At 34.4% G+C, this 21,204-nt stretch overlaps 2 protein-coding genes across 2 annotated transcripts; both read left to right on the top strand.

Moving 5' to 3' along the window:
- The first annotated feature begins 1,848 nt into the window (after positions 1-1,848).
- On the top strand, positions 1,849-3,524 carry LOC121244018 (transcription factor MYB54-like). The gene is made up of 3 exons (XM_041142067.1): positions 1,849-2,200; positions 2,388-2,831; positions 3,087-3,524. Exons 1-3 carry the CDS (start codon positions 2,086-2,088, stop codon positions 3,284-3,286), a joined length of 759 nt encoding a protein of 252 aa, XP_040998001.1. The 5' UTR covers positions 1,849-2,085; the 3' UTR covers positions 3,287-3,524.
- Positions 3,525-15,856: 12,332 nt separating this feature from the next.
- Positions 15,857-19,139, top strand: LOC121244284. The gene is made up of 5 exons (XM_041142298.1): positions 15,857-15,880; positions 16,321-16,416; positions 16,524-16,625; positions 18,219-18,396; positions 18,686-19,139. Exons 1-5 carry the CDS (start codon positions 15,857-15,859, stop codon positions 18,955-18,957), a joined length of 672 nt encoding a protein of 223 aa, XP_040998232.1. The 3' UTR covers positions 18,958-19,139.
- Positions 19,140-21,204: the final 2,065 nt, after the last annotated feature.

The following is a 21,204-nucleotide window of genomic DNA, read 5'->3' as shown; positions in this document are numbered from 1 at the left end:
TTGTGGATCTGTAAGTTAAAGACTCACGATTGCAATTGTGGGTCTACGAGCTTTATGACCTTTGAATATTTTATGACCTACAATCGTGACAATGGGTTTGTGAGTTTTATGACCCACGACTAAGGCAATGAGATTGTGGGGTTAATTATGAGCCACATTCATGGTCATGACTGTAGATCTATGTTTCAGATCTATGCACAGATGTGAAATTTCTTGTTAGTTTTGAGCGATTTTTATTTTTTATGTATTTACGATTTTGTGCAATTTTTCTTGTAAAACATGTGTTGTTGGACGAGGTGGCTGGACGGTGGTGGTGTCAATCCATCTACCCGGCAAGCGGATACAGACAGTCAGAGATATGGGCGGAGATGGGGTGCGAGATGAGTGGCTACCCGCCGGCCTAAATTTTAGATCATTAAACTTATATAATTAGAAGGCCCACATGAGGTTATGCCCGCACACAGATATATTTACACACACGTACACTATCTGAGATGCATTAACAAGAGGTTTTTTCGTAGTCCATTAATTTTCAATATATTTTCCCGATCAAAAGGTGCCTTTGGTAGAGAAATATTAAACGGACTTCTTAAAACTCTCAAACACAAGATCATACCCTTTTATATGCACACAACCACACTCCTAAACCAGAGAAAGAAAAAACTGTTACAATTGAGGTCTCGATGCATGATATATATATATATATATATATAAATAATGGATATAGATAGTATTTATTTAATGTAAAACATGGAGTACTGTTACATTAACTTGTGCACCTTAATTATAAAGAGATTTCATACCTTGATCTATCCCTCAACATGACCTAGTTCATAATCAATATATAGGTCCATTATATATCTATATATGGAGCTTGAATTATATATCATGCATGAACAAATTATAATTTTGTAACAAATTAAGCATAAGATTATCATGAATAATGAAAAATCAATCAAGGGGCAAGCCATGCAATGGTAGCTAGATTGAAGGAAAAGGCAGGGCTAGCTGTTGGAAATAATCATGTGTAATTTTGTATGTTTCTAACAGCAACCTCACAACTACGAGGAGACCAGATGTTTGACTCACAAAGCAGCTGCATGCAGATGATGTCCAATTCTCCCAGTACACGTGCAGTTTCGGTTGTAAGCTTTCTAAGGTAATTTGTTAGTTAGGTCGATCGAAAGGTTATCGAAACCTAAACACATATAATAGCCATATCATGTACAACATCACAAGTCTAACAACAATACCAACCCACTTTTCTTTTATTTATTTATTTAATTTTATTTATTATATATATGTATATAAATCCAAACTTTACCATTAGGGTATCCACGATTCCAAAGGAAAGCTGTTAATCCTTAATAATTAATGAATTAAAGATCAGAAGATCGAATTATTTTTAAAAACAGGTTAATTTCGGCCCTTTTTTTTGCCTTTTTTTTTTCGTATTTTACTTTATTTTTCATATATTTTGTTTTGGGTTCGAGCTTTCTAAATAGATTAAAAAAAAAAAAAAAACAAGAAAAGTAAGCGATCGGGGTGGGTTATAAGTAGAAGTTGTAGGTTAGAAACTTGGAGAGATGTTGAAAGCAGAACCAAATAATTCACACTGCTAAGCAACCTCTCTCTCTCTCTCTCTCTCGCTGTATGTATATAGCTATAGCTATAATATCTGATCATTGCTTACAAGGCGTTTTGTTAGCCGAGGCGTTGCATCAATCTCAGGTGCTGGGTCTGTCCATACCCTCCCAACTCTCTAACGGAAAATACTTTTCATCTTACTCCCCATATATATTATATATATATATATATATATATATATATATATATATATTTCTCTTGGGATCCTTTCCCTGATCTGTCTTCATTTCTCTCCTTGACAACACTTTTCATTCTCTCTCTCTCTCTCTCTCTCCTCCTGCTGCTACTTCTTGTCTCAGGTTTTCATCTCAATTCTTAACTCGGTTCTACATGAGTCGATCTGGAAGAATAACTGCAAGCTAAAGCAAAGAGCTGGAAGCAAGCTCATCCTAGCTAGATCGAATTAGGGTTTTGGAAGTTCATAAAAAAGAAAAAAAGATGTGTACCAGGGGCCACTGGAGGCCTGCTGAAGATGAAAAGCTCCGAGAGTTGGTGGAACGGTATGGACCCCATAACTGGAACGCCATAGCTGAAAATCTCCAAGGAAGATCAGGTACGTGAGAGGCAAATATCAAAACCTACCTCTCTCAGAAATTTTTTTATTAATTAATGCATCTTTGTCATGTATATTGAAAACTGCTAACTAGGGTTTGATCATCATGTCAACAAGAACAGGATAAAGAGTATAATTAATTACAACTTAATTAACTAACTCATAAAGTGACGAATTCATGAATCAGGGAAGAGCTGTAGATTGAGATGGTTCAATCAGCTGGACCCAAGGATCAATAGGAGCCCTTTCACCGAAGAGGAAGAAGAGAGGCTTTTGACTTCGCACAGGATCCATGGAAATAGATGGGCCATAATTGCAAGACTATTCCCTGGTCGCACTGATAATGCAGTGAAGAACCATTGGCATGTGATCATGGCCCGAAGATGTAGAGAAAGATCAAAGCTTTATGCAAAAAGGGCTGCTCAGACATTAATGAATCAGCAAAAATCTTCTTCCAAAGTACAAGATCAGCTCCAGAACAACTGTACTGCTGAGGCAAGAAACCAGCTTGCGCCCTTGATTGAAAAATATCGTGAACGATTTAATCAGTACCCTTTTGCAAATTATGATCCCCAATTTCCAAAAGAGTGGTTTTCTCAAGGTCGAAGTCCTTGTATCGCTATGCTTGAAGGTAAACATCAAAATTATAGGCACTGAATTATATGTACATATATATATGCTATCATCTCATTATCGATCAAGCATTGAACTTGTTATAAAATAAGATCGAGTTGATCTAATGATTGATGAAAAATGCCGTATTCGCATGGAGTGATTGATAGAAAAAAGTTCTTCTATATATATATTAATATATATATATATATATATATATATATTATAATGGTATTGGACTGATTGTGCGTGTTCATCGATGTTCCTATTGCAGATAAAAGGCCGCAGCCAATTGAGTTTTATGATTTTCTTCAAGTAAATACAGAGTCCATTAATGGTAGTGAAGTGATAGACAACGCAAGAAGATCAGATGATGAAGAGGTGAATCAGCTGGAAGCAGACACAGAACAGAAGATCAGCAAGGCTGGTCATGTTCCATACATAGATTTCTTTACTGTCGGAATTGGCTCTTAATTAGTAAGGTCGTTGTAGTGTCTGAATTGAAATATCACAATTACATATACGAATCAATTAAGCCTAGCTAACGTATTTATACCTCACCTATATATATATACATGCATGTTGCTCGGTCCTGCATTGACAGAAGAGATCGAAGAAAATGTACATTTAAGGAGATCACGCGTACGTAGCATGTAGCTAGCTAGGCGTGTAATATCTATCCTATAAAACAGATTTGTTTGTTCCTTTGCCACTACATATATATCGCAAATTCTTCTTCTTCTTCTTGCGTTTGAAAGCTAAATGCATTATATATGCACGCATGCAGCTAGAAATTAATGATCTAGCGTTTTAATCTATAAACTAGCTAGCTAGCTAGCCAGATAAGAATGAAGAAAAGAACCTGAAATTAATAGAGAACCGCACTGCATGTTGATCGGATGCTTTCATTTGAGGTCATCGGCGGCCTGTACATGCCTAGAAAAAAGAAAATTTTGCAATTTCTGCATTACTTCATGAGCATGCATGCAGTACCTCATGATCCATTTGATCAGCAGATGATCATAACTCAACGACCAAGTCAAACTGTCCAGCTTCAATTCAGATTAGTGTTCATCAAGATCTTGCATAACTCTGTAAGTACTGATCAAGATATCATAATAAGGAAACCGTACGTGTGATCATCTAATAGCTAGCTAGTGATCTGTTAGCTTCAATTTCAAACATGCAATCTTCACATGATTTCAAATATGTACAACTTTTATAAGGTTGTGTGTCAAGGACCGTGATGTATTAATAATAATCGCAACTAATATTCTCATTAATTAATTACCAACTTCATGAAAATTTTACGGTTATATATCATGAAGTTATATAAATATGCTTCATATATATATATAGATCGCTTCTAACCACCCATCGATTATATTTACGTACGTAGGTACCATGTTCTTGACTTAATTTTCATAATTAGTGATAAGCCAACCACTTTATAAATTGGTGCTAACTAAATAAAACGTACCGAAATTTCTCTCCCACTTAACTAACTTTCACTTTTCTTAGTGATCGATGATGACGACGATGAAATTAATGAATTAACTGTTGATAAACCCGACGACAAGATCACGTTCATCACTCCAACGTACCCATTCTTTTGTTGCTTGATATAAAAATTGATATATATATATATATATATATATATGTATGTATGTATCAATGGAATATGTCCTGATCACTAATTAATTTCTTGTTTGATGATTACCCTAGAAAGAAATTATAAAATTAAGAATAATAATAAGGTGAGAAGGGAAAACCAAAATTATCTAATTAATGTAGATGTACTCATTTATTATTTTTTTAAAGAAAATGACGGTACCCTAATTTTATTTATAAACCCTCACTTATGGTGGAGGAATATCTTTTACAAAAAGAGCAAATGAGTTATAGATGGAAATCCTAAAACCAGGCTCTTATGAAAAAAGAAAACCATTATTAAGAATAGTACAACTACATCCACAAAGGAATTACACAAAAATAATATCACAAACTGACGTGGTTTCATCTGATTCGTTAGATCTAATTTATAATAAAAATAACTTTATAATTTGATAAATCACATCAAACCACATTAGTTTATGAAATTACTTTTGTATAATCCATTTGTGGCTAAAATATTTCTCTATTAAGAATAAACAAGAATGAACATACAAGAAGATCAAACCATGAAATTGAGGATACCTACACAATCCAAAGCAAAAAGGCCGATCATATTGTTTGGGAAGCTCAAAATTGGAAGAGAAACTTACAATGCTGCCCAAAAATCCATGAGTAGCGAGACTATCCACTAAAGTGTTATATTCTCTATAAACATGCGTAATGCTAAAAGGAAAGAATTGATTGAAATGTACAATATCACCTCAAATATCAGCATATTTCCAAAGGAATGAAGATTATTAATAAACCAATTCACTACAAGGACAAAATCTGTTTCCACAATAAGGTCATAAACACTCAATTGATAGCATAACATAAGCCCAATCTTTAAAGCATTCAACTCTGCAAAAGTGTTAGTACCCATACCAAGATAGCAAGAAAAACTAGTAACAAAATAGCAATCATGAGACTGAAGAACACCCCACAACTAGCAGACCCTGGATTACCTTTAGAGGCGCCATCGATGTTACTTGAGAGATCCTCGAGCAAAGGCCAACCAATGAACAAGGAATGGTGGTTAGGGGGATGTGAAGATGATAAAGAATAGAAATATTAGTAGAGGACACAAGAGTGCAAGGCTTGAGGAGAGAATTAAGGTCTCTAAACCAACTATTGATTTTATAGATGACGGAGGTCGCAAGGCTATAAGAGTCCTCAAAATAGGCTTTATTTCTAGCAAGCCAAAGTTCCCAAAAGATGAGGGGAGGCAAAAGGTCATGAGCAAGTAAATAGAGTTGACCCGAGTCTCTAAAGGAGGACCACCATTAGTCTCCAACTGTGATAGATTGTATTAGTGTAGCCAAAAAATAATTGAGAATTGATGCCAAACCTCTTTGGAAAGCTTACAATTGGAGAAAATATGATCAGAGGTATCACCGTACCCTTTCATGAAGTTATTGCAGTTATAAGCTAGATGGATCCATACCACAATGTTGGATCCTGTCATCAAAAGGAAAGTCATTCAAACCATAATTTTCAAAGAAAGATAGAAATCTTAATAGGGAGGGTTTTATTCCAAGTGAAGGAGCTAAAGAAAAGGGGAGGCTAGTGCTCGAGAAGAAAATTCCAATGCATATTTAAAGGAGAATGTGCCACCTTTGTTGTACTTCCCATTATGGATATTAGTGCCTTTCTTGATTTTGACTGGAAAGAGATTGGCCTCATTGATAAGGGGTTGGCCATCAAGATTTTGGATTAAATTAATGTTCCAACTGTTGTGAGAGCAAATATATTTGATTTGTAAAGAGAGGGTAGAAACAATGAGTCCTTTTCGGACAAGGGAGTTGTTGCCTGCCCAATTCTCATGCTAGAAATGAATATAGCTATTATGAATATTTCATTGACTATCGTTGTGAAGGATAGAGACAAGTTTACAAATGACTTTCTAGAAGAGAGAGTAGTATGCTTTGGCAGAAATAAGATCCAAAAAAGGGGCATCATTAATGTATTTTTGATAAAGTTAGCCCAATGAGAGTTCGAGTTAACAAATCTTTAAGCCAATTTAAAGTGAAGAACATCAACAATTTCATATAAATTCCTAATGTCAAGACCTCCTTTTGAGGAAGGAAGACTGATGTGGTTATAAGAAATCCAATATTTCTTCTTGTGACTGTCAATGTCACTGCAAAAAACAATGTAGCAAATGCTTTATCAATGGAGTCAATGACTTTTTTGGGAGGGCTAAGGACCGAAAGAGTAAGAATAAGAATGGAGGAGAGCACGAACTTGATTAATGTGGTGTCTTGTTCCTCATGAAGGTTTAGACGAGGATCCGTGGTGCCAAGTGTGCTGACCAACATTCAACTTGCAAGAGAGAATTGAACTAGGCGTGTAATTTTTCAGAGGGAAGTACACATGAAAGATATTTATCTATGAAATTGCAACGAAAATTTAAGCAGCTTATGTTGTGGTGACGACGCTAGCAGTTAAGTACCAGAATACTAATCCTCACAACAAAAGGGGCCTCTTGCCCTTCACTAAATCCCGAGATACTACATAATCTAAATGTACATAAAGTTAGTCGCCTTAAAGTGGAGGATCGATTACAAGTAGTTGCCGGACTTAACATTGTATATTTTAACGGAAGGTACAAGGTAACTACGACGGCTATTAGTTTTCGTACTCAGGACTTGGGTAGGTTTGACTCTTCTTTCTCGAGCATCATACTGGGATATGGATTTGCAACAAAATCTATGGTCCCAAAAATGAAAATATAGGTAGGTTAGGCGGCTATGACAAGACTGTTAATGAGAGATAATGCTATCGAATATGCTATAAACACTTTCATGAAAAGATTGAATGGACACATATATGTGTGGCGAGGAATTACTCTCATTTTTACAGTTGCCTGCATCCTCAAACGTGGCGAAGAATCACCCTCTCAGATCACACATATACATACATAGGTATGGCAATGAATAACCCTTTACGGATGTGCAATTTATTTTGTGCAAAAGACAAACACATTTGTATTAATATGGCGAGGAATAATCAGTCTCCAATATATGTATAAAATCTCGTAAAAACAAGTATTCGACCTCTTTCAACCCAGTAACACTCTTCCACCACACATGTATTTATTACATAGATATTCGTCACATAGACTTCTTATAAAGAGATACTTGTTGCATCAGAGATGTTTCTACCCGGCCAATCAACTTGAAGACACCAACACGTGATACGTCGGGAAATCCTACATTCCGACATAGTGAAGTATGTGACAACGTTTTGTAGGAATGATCCGGAGAATTCTCTGTCCCGTCTCATGATTATAAATTCACTCTACCAACTTCTCACACAGAGATAAACATTCTCACACGGAGATATTGGATTCCCACACAGGGATTCAGAGTCATGTATTGAAAAGAATTAACAACATTCAACATTCAAAATATTGGAAATCCGTACGAAAATATAGGCATAAATATAATGATTAAAATATTTATTCATGCCTATAGAATAGGAAGGGGAAAAGTTACATAGATAATGCAATGCCTCTTACTCACAATATTCATTCCACATTTTCCAGCACTGTCTTAGAACTAACCTACCTTTCTACATCAAAAATCCTCTTGTTGCCACTCTATTCCTTGATTTCTGAAACAGTTGACTTCACAAGCTCTTTGGTGAATAAAGTCTCAAATGTGAGATCTCGTCCCACGTCCAGGTCCTTTAAATAGGGTGGGATTTTTAGATGTCATTTTTTACTCTAGTTATGCAATAAGGATTTTCCTTAACCCTTCCCTGTCATATTGCAAGATGACAGAGATGGACTGCCAAGCATGATCCGCATTCTTGGTTCTATAACTTTCCACAAAAGAGGGTCTTCATCGTGGCTTGAGTCAGATTTCTACGTTCAGACGACATGGCCCGTCAAGCTTTTACCTTTCTCAGAACTACTCCGGATGTGACCGTTTGGATTGAGTGGGGGATTCTACCTACAGTACTGCCACTTTTCTAAGCACTTCCGTGTAATTTCGGAAAGCTCCCTTACTTACCCAGTTTTTTCCAAATTGTTGCTCGCCTTGGCGGGTAACTTTTTGTCTTATTAGAGTTACTGGCTTCCGTGGCATCTCGTTCTCGCCATCACGGTAAGTGACCTTTTCGTGCTCACCTTTAGTGAAACGACACACTTATCTCCACCTCGCTCTGGGATGCGTCAGTCAAACATTTGCAAGGTGCTTTTTCATCCATGTACTAAACTGGTTGCACTTTGCAACCCCTGCTGCTAATTCCTTAGATCACTGCCCATCTTTTCCTCCACTCAACTTCGAGAATGGTTTGTCCTCTTTGGCGTCAGGCAGTTCTTCACAATTAAGGTAAGCTTGCCACCTGCAGAAAGATGGCGACCATTCCAACTAACTACATTTTTTCTAACCACGAGAATCATAAGTGGAGGAAGGAATCATCCCATAGGAAAGGGGGCACCAAAATAAGTGATAAGGAAGTTTCCTTCATTAAAATCCGTAGTAGAAGCAATAATGTGTCTTCTGAACATGGTGAGAAATGGGAGTACAACCTCCAGGGATTGGATAAGGAGTAACATGACCTTCAGTCAAAAGATGGTGAAGACCTCTACTTAGGGGTTCTACATTAAGAATAAGAAGAAGATGAGATAATGAGTCTCATTGTCTTAGGCTTCTATTAGAAGTAAACTAGTCTGAGTGAGTACCGTTTAAGTAATCAAGAAAGGTGGGATCAGAAAAATATTTCTAAAATAAAGAGACAACATGTAACATACTAGTCTTGGATTTAGGGTATATAAGTAATTTTTCTAGTAAAATTTTTATTTTTTCTATTATTATTATGATTATAGTTTTATCAGATTTTATATTTATTTTATTTTAATAATTACTATTATAATTTTATTTGAATTTACTAGAGTTTTGTTTTAATAATTATTACTAAATTGTATCAGATTTACGTTCACTGGAGTTGGTTTGAAATTTAAAGTTTATTTTTTCTCTATCTCCACCGAACCTTATCGATTGTTTTAGCCTCTAAGTTAAACACTTTAATCTCAAACCCGTACATTTCTCAGTGTCTGTTGCTAACGTTCTAGTGGAAAACCGACTCTGTTGATGAGTAACAATTTCCACTCCGCTCGTCTCTACTCCTCTAAGTTTCTTTTTTTTTTTCTCTATCGTCTACCATTATAAATCTCGCTTACCCCGTACGAGAGGAGTAACTCATGAGCCCCCACGAAAATCATCTGTTTCTGAAATACCCAGAGGATCAACACACTTCCGTTTAAGCCTTAGTTCTGCCTAACCGCCGCCGACCACCATAGGACGTCGGAGCACCACCTGTGGAGCCAAAAACTGCCGACCAGCTAAGCCCTAGCACACCCACTCCCTTCCGATAAGACCTCGACCGCCGCCAGCCTCTTTTTGGTTTCGGTAGTTTTCGGTTAGCATAGTTCTTTAAACTCTCTCTCTTTCTCCCTCACTTGGTGTCGCACCACCATAGGAAACCCCTAGTTGCGTCGCCGGTCACTCCCAGACCCCTGGAGCCGCCGTCGCACTCAGCCCTCTCTCGATGAGTCTTTCTTTCGCAGAACCTCTCTCCCTCTCTCAAACTCTCTGTCGTTTTGTTAGCCCGTGTATTTTGGTTCTAGAAGAAACCGTGGGTTTTGATGGGCCCTTGGGCCCTAGGCCCTTATGTGCGTGTGTTTGAGCTTGTTTTGTTGGGCTCAGGTAGTAATAATAATATGTTATGGGCCAGGTTATTTTTTTCAGAAATTATTCTAATTATTTTAAATGGACTTGTATTTTAATTTGGATTTGATCTTATTTTATTTCAACAACAGTTTTACTAATTTTATTGGGCTTAACATTTTAAAAGTCAGTTTTCTTAAATAAATATATTAGTCAAAGTCTATTTTTATAAGGATGTTTTGCGAATATTTTGTTAATGTTCCTTTGTCTATTTAGTAGGATTTAATAAAATTATTATGTTAAGAATTTAATAAAATTATGATGTTAAGAATATTTAATAGAATTTATTAGGTTTCTTATAAGATTTAATAATTATGTTAAGAAATGAAACTTAGTTTAAGAATTGAAATTTTATGACTTATTTTAAAATAGCTCAAGTATTTTACTAAATTATAAATTAGTATTTTAAGTAATTTAAATACTAGGATTTATTGATTATAGGGTTAAACAAAATATTTGTTTGACTATCTTTTAGATTGTGGTTTTAATTATGTAGGACATTAGTACTTATTTGTTTCCAAATAAATTTAGTGATAGTTATTATTACATATATGTGTCAAGTTACGAAGTGTTATTCAAGAAGAAACACAGCGAGGTAAGTAATTTGATCACAAATTAGAATTATCACAGTTCAGTTTATAGATAATTAGTATTCAAGTCAGTTCATTTCCAGCCAATTATTTATGCACCACTCATGTCATATACAAACATGTCATCCAACATGGCATACTATTTTGTCATTTCGCATCATGTTTAAATTCAGAAATTATAATTATGTATGTATTATGTCATACATCTCATGTGTATAAGACACGTAAGCTATCTTAAATTTAAGTGCAAGATAAGATCAGATCAGTTAATAAGATGGCCATTCAGATGCATGGTACCAATGCAGTTCAGTTTCAGGGTGGATGTGCAAGCCACGAACTCAGTTGTGGTCCACCATAGTATGCCATAATACTATCAGCGACTTCCCTTGCGACCGCGGGATGTTGGGTCGATGCACAACCTCGCACACAGGGTTAAGTGTGTTGGCCAATTAGATAAATTAGTTAAATCAGATAAATTAGTTAAATCAGATAAATTAGTTAAATAAGATAAATCAGTCAGATCAGTCAGTTAATTCAGTTAAAACAGTCATGCATAGCATAAGTATCAGTATGAATAGTCATGAATTTAAACTCTCAGCATGAAAGTTTTTATGAAAATCTTATGTTTATTATGTTTACGTTGTGATGGATTCCTTGCTGAGTTTTCGACTCATTTTTGTTTGTTTTCATGTTTTTAACCACCCAGGTGAGGATGATGAATACGAGCAGGCAGGCCAGGAATAGAAGGAGCATTAAATTTTAGTTCAGACTTTCTAAAATAAAACATGCTTTTATGACATAAGTTTTGTTCAGTTTATTTCATTTAATGTTTTTGGAAGACTTTTTATTAGATATTTTCTACAAAATAAATTTCTAATTTCATTTATGAAATTTGAGATCTCTTGCCGGATTTATTTTTATGAAAAGTACGTGACACTCCTAACCTACGGGAAAAGGGTGTTACACAACACCTTCATTAAAACCAAAGGAATAGGGATACAAGAAAGGTAAATCAAATTGACCTAATCAAAAGATTTAGCTATGTCAACTTTAAGTACAAAATTATTGCCTTTGATATTTCTAGAAAGATTATGAGTTAATTCTTGGGCCAATGAAAGACTATGAGTCAATTCTCAGTAGTCGAGTGAATAATGTCGTGCTGAGAGGAGGAGAAACCATCTGGGAGCGTAGGAGAAGTAAAAGAAGCATTTCTCCTATTGTGAGCAACCATTTGATAGAAGAAATTGTGTTTTTGTCACCCTTAGATAATCCTTGAATTCTAGAATTTGCTTATAAAACATTTCTTCTTGGAGTTATCTATCATTATACTATTTTTCTAAATTTTGCAATATAACCATATTAGAATTAAGGAAAAAATTTTGAAAATAGAGTACAACTCAAATTTTATCACGTATATCAATAATGTTTTGAAAAACAATAACAAAAACCGAGGGATTCCAATCTTTTAATGCAACTTTCAAAAGTTTTGTTTAAAAATAAGTTTATTTAAGCCATAGAAAATCAATGATAACAAGGTTGATTCCAATTAGAAGAAACAAAGTCTAAAAATTGAGGGTTCTTAGTCCACATCCTTTGAGATCTAAAGGATGAGGGATCAAAATTATGGATCTCTTTATTCATAATAAAGAGGGGCAATGATTATAGTGATTCCTCTCCAGATCCGTAAGAGAATTTTGAGGAAAGGATAAAGATCAGGATTGATTAACAAGTGCCCGATCTAATCTTTCCCAATTATAGGCCCCATTTCTACGATAATTCAAAGTATATTTAGAATCAAGATAAGGGAGGTCATTAAGGGAATTGTAGTTGATGAAATCAAGAAAATCAGATTTTGCAGAATGAGGAATAGGGACACTCCCTAGTTTTTCATCATCAAGTTTGATAATTTTGAAATAACCAATCACCATCTAAGGAGAGTTAGGAGGTCTCATGGTACAAAGAGAAGCCCAAAGAGATTTTCGAAGAAGAGTTAGGATTACATCTGGCATAAACAATAGAAAAAATAGTATTTTTACCACGTTAATCAACAAAGAAATTAATGTGCTGCTCAGAAATTGAAATATATCTTTATTCGCACAAATGCAATCTTACCGCCATAGTCTTCATTCGTGTAAACTTGAGAGTATGGGTGTAACCGGTCTGGTTCAATCCGGTTTTGGACATATTTTAAAACTAAATCGGTATATGCTGGTTTTGAGATTTGAAGAACCGATACCGCACTGGTTAAACTCCTAAACCGATACTTCCGATTTTACCGGTTCTGGTCCAGTTAGATTTGAATTTTTCGGAATATTATATATATATATATAGTATATAATAATATAATGATAATATATTTTAGTATATTATAATATATATTATAATTGTATTATAGACTATAATGATATATTATATAATATAAAATATAGTAGTGATATATTGTAATATAAAATATAGTGATATATTATAGTATATTAATATATAGTGATATTACTAATACTATAGACTATAGTGATAATATATAGTTATTTATATAGGATTTTAAAATTTAATGTTATATTAATTAGTAATTTACCATATAATGCAAAATCATTTTATATATAATTATATATTATATATAAAAATTATATATAATATAAAGAATCATATAAAAAATATTTTATACAATATAAAAAATTATATATATATATGAACCGGTCCGGTCTGGTTCAGTCTGGTGTTAGAAAAAAGAAAATCGGAATCGAACTGATTTCGATTAGTTTTGAGAAAAATGAAACCAGTACCAGATTGAATAGAATCCAATACCTAGTTCCATATGGTCCGGTTTGGTTTACCGGTTCACTAGTTTTTTTTTTCACCCCTACTTGAGAGAGACCCAAATTGTGACAAATAGTAGTAGCTTTAGTAAAAGCAGTCATTGGTTCAAAAAGAGCAATTAATGGCAATTTATAAAACTTAACCAAATGTTTCAAATAAAGCATTGCATTATTATTGACAAAGCTTCTCACATTCCAAACTAAAATTGAGTTAATCATAATATTATCTGAGTTTTGGTATTTAGAATGATTTTTGTAACATGGGTTACTCTCTTACCTTTCTTCTTGACAAAATTTTCCACAATTTCAGAATCTGAGTGAATAGCTTTGAAAGTCTGTATATTTTTCTCAAAAAATTCTATTGAAGAATCAAGATTCTAATAATTAGCAAGTATACCAAAAGAATTGTGACTAAACACATCATTGAGAGGTGGATCATTTTGCGTGACATAAGTAGGGTGTGGCTCTTTATCAATGATATTGTGAGCATTCTCATTTTGTCCACTTTCAGGAAGCCCATTAGTAATGTTGTCATTGCTAATTTTTTACACGATAGTCTTCTGATTGGGGGGTTTGTCATGGGCTTCATGGCTGAGATTTTCATTGTTAGGGATTGATGGTAATTCTGAAGAAGAACTAGATGTAGGCTGTTGTGTAGTGAGGTTCGCTAAGCAGTAGTCAACAACTTTGTTTTTAAGAACCCATTTTTTCTTAGTAATAAAGGCAACTAGATTGTCATTCACAACCTTTCCAAGCTTGTTGACCTTAACCGATAGTTTTCTACATTCAATAATATCATGTCCCTAGATTCGACAATGTTGCAATAACTAGCGCATCTCTCATACTCAATTCGTTGCCATAATCTTTCATCTCCTATACCAAACCAGACAACATTTTCTTTAGGAGCAGACAAGTCTATTTCTATGCAAATACGGGCAAAAGGAGGATAAGTATTACGTAAATCAGTAGCAAGAAGTTTTTCAAGGGGATGGGCAATAGCCTTTATAGGATTGGACACAGAAATCTAAAAGCAATAAGGGAAATCTTATCCATACTAAAGCAATAGGTGATTCCTCCATTGGTAAAAAATCTAGAGATCACTTGAATAACCTAAACATAGTTCCTTTGTGATGTGTGTATCTTGGGTCCAAGATTTGGCCAAATCTTTAGCTGATTGTAATTTTTTTGATACATGTCTTGAATCAATAAGCCCCACAATCGAGGATGATCAAGATTCCATCTCATTGAGATGTTATTGCGAATGGCGTCCATCTGAAGCACGCCCTTAGAGAATTCCGCCACCAACGTGTATTGGAGTGTAGCTTCTTATTGTTTAACCTCAAACGGTGTGAAGTATATGACACGGTTTGTCGTTTTTCATTTAGGCTTGTTTCAACAATAAAGTGATGTCAGATATTGGGATTAAGGCGAGCTTTACTCGATTAGATTCAACCAATATGGCCACCTAAGGCTTGGACAACACCTCGTGGTTCACATATGGGTTCTCCATTTGAGATGAAAGAGTTGAAAAGATAGAGATTGAAATTGTGGAAGAAATATGAGAAAACTGGAAATTGAAACAAGATTAAAGTTAAAAATCAAGGAGAAGCAAAATGAGATGCAAATGGCGGTGAGGGTTAAGCTCCCGACCCTTCAGAGAGCGCAATGATAAAAAAGGAAAACATATTGTGGATTCACAAAAAGAACGGTTGTTTCCTCCTAATTAATGATAATAATTAATGTCATTTATGATTTTAGATTTTGGATAGTTCAATGGTTTTTTCTTAAATAATCTTAGGTTTCGTTTGTTTTTCAGATGAGATAAAAGTTGATAGTTGAATAAAATATTATTAGAATATATTTTTGTAATATTATTTTTATTTTGAGATTTGAAAACGTTGAATTATTTATTTTATTTTGTATAAAAATTTGAAAAAATTATAATAATTAGATGAGATGAAATGAAAATTTTTATAAAAATGAACTAAGCTTTAATTCAGAGTTAAATTATTTGAAAAGAGGGAACTTTACCATAAAAATAAGAAGTTTTCATACTCTTCACGGTGGAACATATTTTTTTGGAAGAACTTTTTTCAAAGTTACTATTGCATTGTTTAATTTGTTTTTTAAGCATTATTTTTTAAACAAAAATTAATTCATTTTTATTTCATCCAAGTGGGCCGAATTGGGCCCAAAAGAAAATGAATAAATAATATTAGAAAGGAGAGAGAGAGAGAGAGAGAGAGAGCAATGGCTCCAAGACGAAGAAAAAAGGTGTTCGTAGTTTTTTCCCACTCGTTTCTTGCACTTTCCCTCACTTTCCATCTTCTCAACTCGTGATATTTTCTCGTACTTGTTCACTCTCCCATTCTCGACCTTTTAACCTGATTTTCTGAACTCTTTTTATCTCTGGTGGACACCGACATTTTTCTAAAGTTTGGTTTTTTTTTTTCCCTCTGTGCCTCACTCTTTTCCTTGCGTTATTTTCTCGACATGTTTTCTTACGTTCGATGAACTTTCCTCTCACAAGATCCTATTTTCTGGTGTTATATCTCGTATTTTATGAAATCGCGAACCACTTGCTGCTTTTCATCTTCTTCAACGCTTTTTTTTTTTTTTTTTTTTCCTGATTTAGTTTCCTTTTCCTGATACACTTTCTTGAGGGTTTTTTTCTCGTTTTCTGACGCTCTATTTTGTTTTCCCTTCTTTTGCAGAGGGGTAATACCCGTCTGGATGCAGCCCTCGACGCTATGCGTCCATATGGATTTTCCGAGAAACTGGTTCAAGAAACGGTCGGAGAGCTTCTAAATGTGAGGTTTTTTAAAAATTTGTTTTCTGTATGCTCATTGTTTTCTGAAAGCAAAAACATTTATTAGGTCTTGGTCTTGTTTGGATCGTAATGTGGGTTTTGGTTCAGGTTTATGGTGGGGATGATGGATGGGTCTTTATTGAAGAAGTTTCTTACGTTCTTCTCGTTGAAACCATTCTTGAAAAGCTAAACGCTCATGCACAAGAGGATGTAAGAGTCTTTTAAATCTCTTCACACCTTTTCTATATGCTTGTTTTTCTTTTATTGTCGCGTTTTATTTTTTTGCTTTTGAGATTTTTTTCTTCATACATTTCTATCTTACTGCTCTGTTTAGCTGCGGTGAAAAGGTGGGAAATGAAAAATTGAATCTTGGTTTATTTATTTATTTGTTGTGTAGTTCTTGTGGAAAAGTTGTCTTTGTTTTCTTTTTTCTTATGCTTATTTTCTGTAACCAAACAGGGGGCAATGTGTGATTGCTGGATTGGAGTAAAACAAAGAAATCCTGTTTCAACTTAGGATTATTCTATTAAGGCCAGCTTTGAACTTATCCAGTTGAGTTTACATTAGCATCTATATGTAGAAATGCAGAAAAGTGAATGACTACACTTCAAAGACCCCATTTTGATAAAGCTCGACGACACGGACCTTTGATTTTGTGGGTCTCACAGTAAGGCTAAATTTTTTCCTTCAGGTGTATATGATCATTCCCTTGTTGTGGACCACTTGTGGTGAATGGCTGAAGGACCGTAGAGTGCAGTTTCTTCTTGACGCAAGGCAGTTTGGGTCTGGCACTGCAAATAAAAAGGATTCAACCCATACACTGTATGGTCTACCTTGTTACGTCCTTACCCTCCCCTTTGAGTAGTCATCTCATGAATCCTGCCAAAAGATTTGTGGAATTTGCATTTCAAGAATCCTAAAACTAATGACATGCCATGATCTAACTTATAGAAAAAAGAGGCACACCATAGTTTTGTGGTTGACACTTATTCAGTTGATGGTCACAATTCTGTGAGATGTGCCTAGGCCTTTTGGGAATCTAATGAAGCATTGAGAAAAATATCTACAGGAGTGGCAACAAATGTTCAATTAGGACTATATCATCATGCCCTGGGCAAGCCATGTTCACTTATTCTGCCAAAAAATAGGAACTCGTACTTTTTGTTTCCAAACAAATTCCAGCTGGACATTGTTGAGTGGTGAATCTCGTAAGAAAATGTCATGGCTTGACATATAACCTGCTTCCTCTCCTATAGGCCTCAAAGGCTGTAAACCTCCTTCCCTCCCCTTCCTCTCCTCCTCTTCGGAAGCCATAGCTATATTCTTAATGTTCCATGCAAATTTTAAGATGGGCATAATTGAAGTAGTAGTGGGACTCCATAGTGAACACTGAAGTTTATCTTCTTTTTTTCATGACACATGAATGTATTGATCTCTCACCTCTATCCTCTGTGCTTATGACTCATTGTGTTTTTCTGTAATCTAGTCTACCACTTAGAATTTGACATGGCTGTTATAGCAGTATCAAACTGCTCTGACTTGTGAGTTATGGCATTCTCTCAGGTGGAGTATTATTCCATTTCTGGTTTTATGTATATCTTTTTCACCTTTGTGTTTATTGGATGTACTTCCATGACAATTGCTATCCAGTTTATTAGCTGCAGTTTTGGTCTTGTTGGTTTCTACCTTGCAGTAAAGTAATTGTACCGGGATGCTGGTTTGGACCTTTACATTTAACTAATAACAATATCATTATTGACGTTCCCAGTTTTTTAACTCACAGTTATTATTCTTTCTTTGAAGGCTGGTTCTTCTCAAGGTAAGGTTGAAGTTGCAGTTGACACTGAAGCACCAGCTGTTAGGCCAACAAATGGAGTTACTTGCCCCAATTCAGAGGCTGTGGAGGCTGTATTGCAAACTAACCAGGCTACCTGGCAGACTAATGAGGCTTTAGATACTGCATCAGCGACTCATGAATCTCGTAATCGCCTCTCCATCCATTTGTTAGATCTTTTATGTTTTACAGATTCAATAAGTATCAGTGGCCTTTTAGAAGAAAAGCACTAATAGCATGCTTCCCCCTCCCTTCAAAATAAAAGTGACGAATTTTGAAGTTATTGCTGTCTTTTTTGAAAATAATGAGCATATAAGTTGAATCAAATGAACCACCTTTTAACCCCAGGTTTGTGTGGGTGATAAATCATCAATGAATTGCTTTAGATCAGAACTGTGACTTTAATCACGATGTGATGTAGCTCTTGTTTTTGCAGAGGGTATGCATTGTCTCCCACAAACCGTTACGATCCAATCCAAACTACCCATGGATGGTCTTCCTACGCCAAGTCGTCGACCATACCATGGGTGGATAAGTAATGACGATGATGAGGATTTAGTGCACCTCAAACCAGCTCCATTACAGCAAAGTTTAGCCAAGTTGCTTAAACCAGTTCCATCACAGGAAAGTTTAGTAAAGTTTCTTGATACCCTAGGCAGGCGGAGAAAGCGTAAGACAAGGTGGGATGTGAGGCCTCAAGATGTGTAATCCTCTTTAATGTTCAAAAGGGATTTTCTTTTGGTAAAAACCTGTGGTCAAGTGGTATTTTATCTCTCATTTTATGGAAAGGAAGTGAATTTTGTGGGCAAATTACTGCTTAGGTAAATTATTTTCGGGCAAATACCAAGTTTAGAAATTTGAAGTTTCTAAAAGATTTTTTTTGCTTTCAATCTTAAAAACTAGTAACCGTAATTAATTTTTAGACCCGATCGAGCTATTGTTCGGGTCGTCTCTCGGGTGGTAGTCAGAGTAATCTTCACCGTTGCTGGTTTTAAGTAAATAGAAAAAAGAAATTTCATATTTCGATTGATCAGTGCCATTTTTCATGTTGCATACTAAACTATCAAATTTGACTGATAAACGCACAACATTTTATACAATATTTTATACAACAATATTTTAAAAAGAGGGGTATTTTTGTAAAATACCTTATAAAACTAACATCATTTTACAAAAATACCCTTACTTTATAACATGTGTTGTGAAAAGTGTTGTATAAAATATTGTGTATTTATCACTATTCAAAGAAAAACAGTAGCTTTCTCATGATCACTGTAAATAGAGTAATGTTAAATATAATTATGGGTCATGCAAACACCGCACACACATTTTGAAAAAGAGTGATATCTATTATTAAAAACTTAATTTTTTTCATGTAGGTATCATATTTATTTACTTTTATAAAAAAGAGTATGTGACGCTTGCGTACTCTATGAGTGTAAATATCAATTCTCTATTAATTATCAAATGTTGAGTTATTAGAATATAACCAAATTGAACAACTTACTAAGGAAAACATGTATATATGGTCGAAAATATATTGTAAAGCACTAAGCTTTAATTCCATATATTGCAAAACCCAAAAAGGAAAAGACCAACACACATTCACGTATATCATGTAAATGAGCAACATCGATCTGTACGCAATGAATTGTTTTCCGTAAGCAGATAAAAATTCAAGTGCCACAACTCACATGTACTCTGTAAAGGAAATTAGTGCTCTTAATTAATTACCAGATATTAATGCTGGAGCTAAAACCGAAGAAGGAATCAAAAGGGAGGAGGCTGCGAAGAGATCAAGGCAGGTAAGTAGTGGAATGACCTTCACGTCTAGAGACCTGAGATTAACCTGAGATATAATATTTGTGAGATCACTATTTGTCTAAAAAATTTAAATTGATGAAAAAATAATATAAATTTTATTATTTATTTTATATTTTAACACTCTTATTCACGTGTGGGCCAGACTTCCTCTCAAGAGATGATCCAACACGTGTAATATTTAATTAAATAGAGTAGAGTGTAGAGTTAGGTTCGAACTCAGTATCTCTATTCTGATACCATGTGAAATCACTATTTATTCTAAAAGTTAGTGAGTTTGGATACACAAACCTATCTCATCTTATCTCATTTCAGTTCATCTCATTATTACAACTTTTTCAAATTCCTATATAAAAATATACTAAATAATTCAACTTTTTTAAATTAATCTCAAAATAAAAATAATATTAAAAAATAATATTTAACAATATTTTATTTAACTTTTAACAAAACATCTTATCGTATCTGAACTCTCCATCCAAACACATCTTGATGAGAAGAAGTAGATTTTATTATCTATTTTATATCTTAACAATATGATACTGCTAACCCTTCTTTATCCTTAGCCTCCTATTTATAGGCCAATATCCCAATGTGTAAGCCTCTATATATAATTGTAAGCCTCTATATATAATTGTCTGATGGATTAATCACAACTACTTATAACAAGCAGAAGCATGCAGAAATGATTTATTTTTTTTTATGTGTATTTTAAATTTATTCACTTTTTTCTTTTAAAAAAAAAAGTACGTGAAACTTTCAGACTTTAAAAATTGCAATTACACCTGTACGCATCTCAACCAATTGGATTAATCACAACTACTTATAACAAGCAGAAGCATGCAGAAATGATTTTTTATTTTTTATTTTTTTATGTGTATTTTAAATTTATTTACTTTTTTCAAAACTTGCATACTTTAAAAATTGCAATTACACCTGTACGCAGCTCAATCAATTGTTTTTTTTTAAGCAATTATATATAATAAATTGAAGTACTACAACCAAGTAATAGAAAACAGTGCTCTTAATTAATTACCAGCTAATGGTCGAGCTAAAACCGAAGAAAGAACCAAAAGAGAGGAAGCCAACAGAAGCTATAGTATAAAATCAGAGTTCGAATGCATGATCTCTATT

This window comes from Juglans microcarpa x Juglans regia, chromosome 8S, assembly GCF_004785595.1.
Source record: "Juglans microcarpa x Juglans regia isolate MS1-56 chromosome 8S, Jm3101_v1.0, whole genome shotgun sequence".
Lineage (NCBI taxonomy): Eukaryota > Viridiplantae > Streptophyta > Magnoliopsida > Fagales > Juglandaceae > Juglans > Juglans microcarpa x Juglans regia.
Note: the sequence above shows the minus strand (reverse complement) of the source record. Positions and strands in the feature narration are given on the sequence as shown.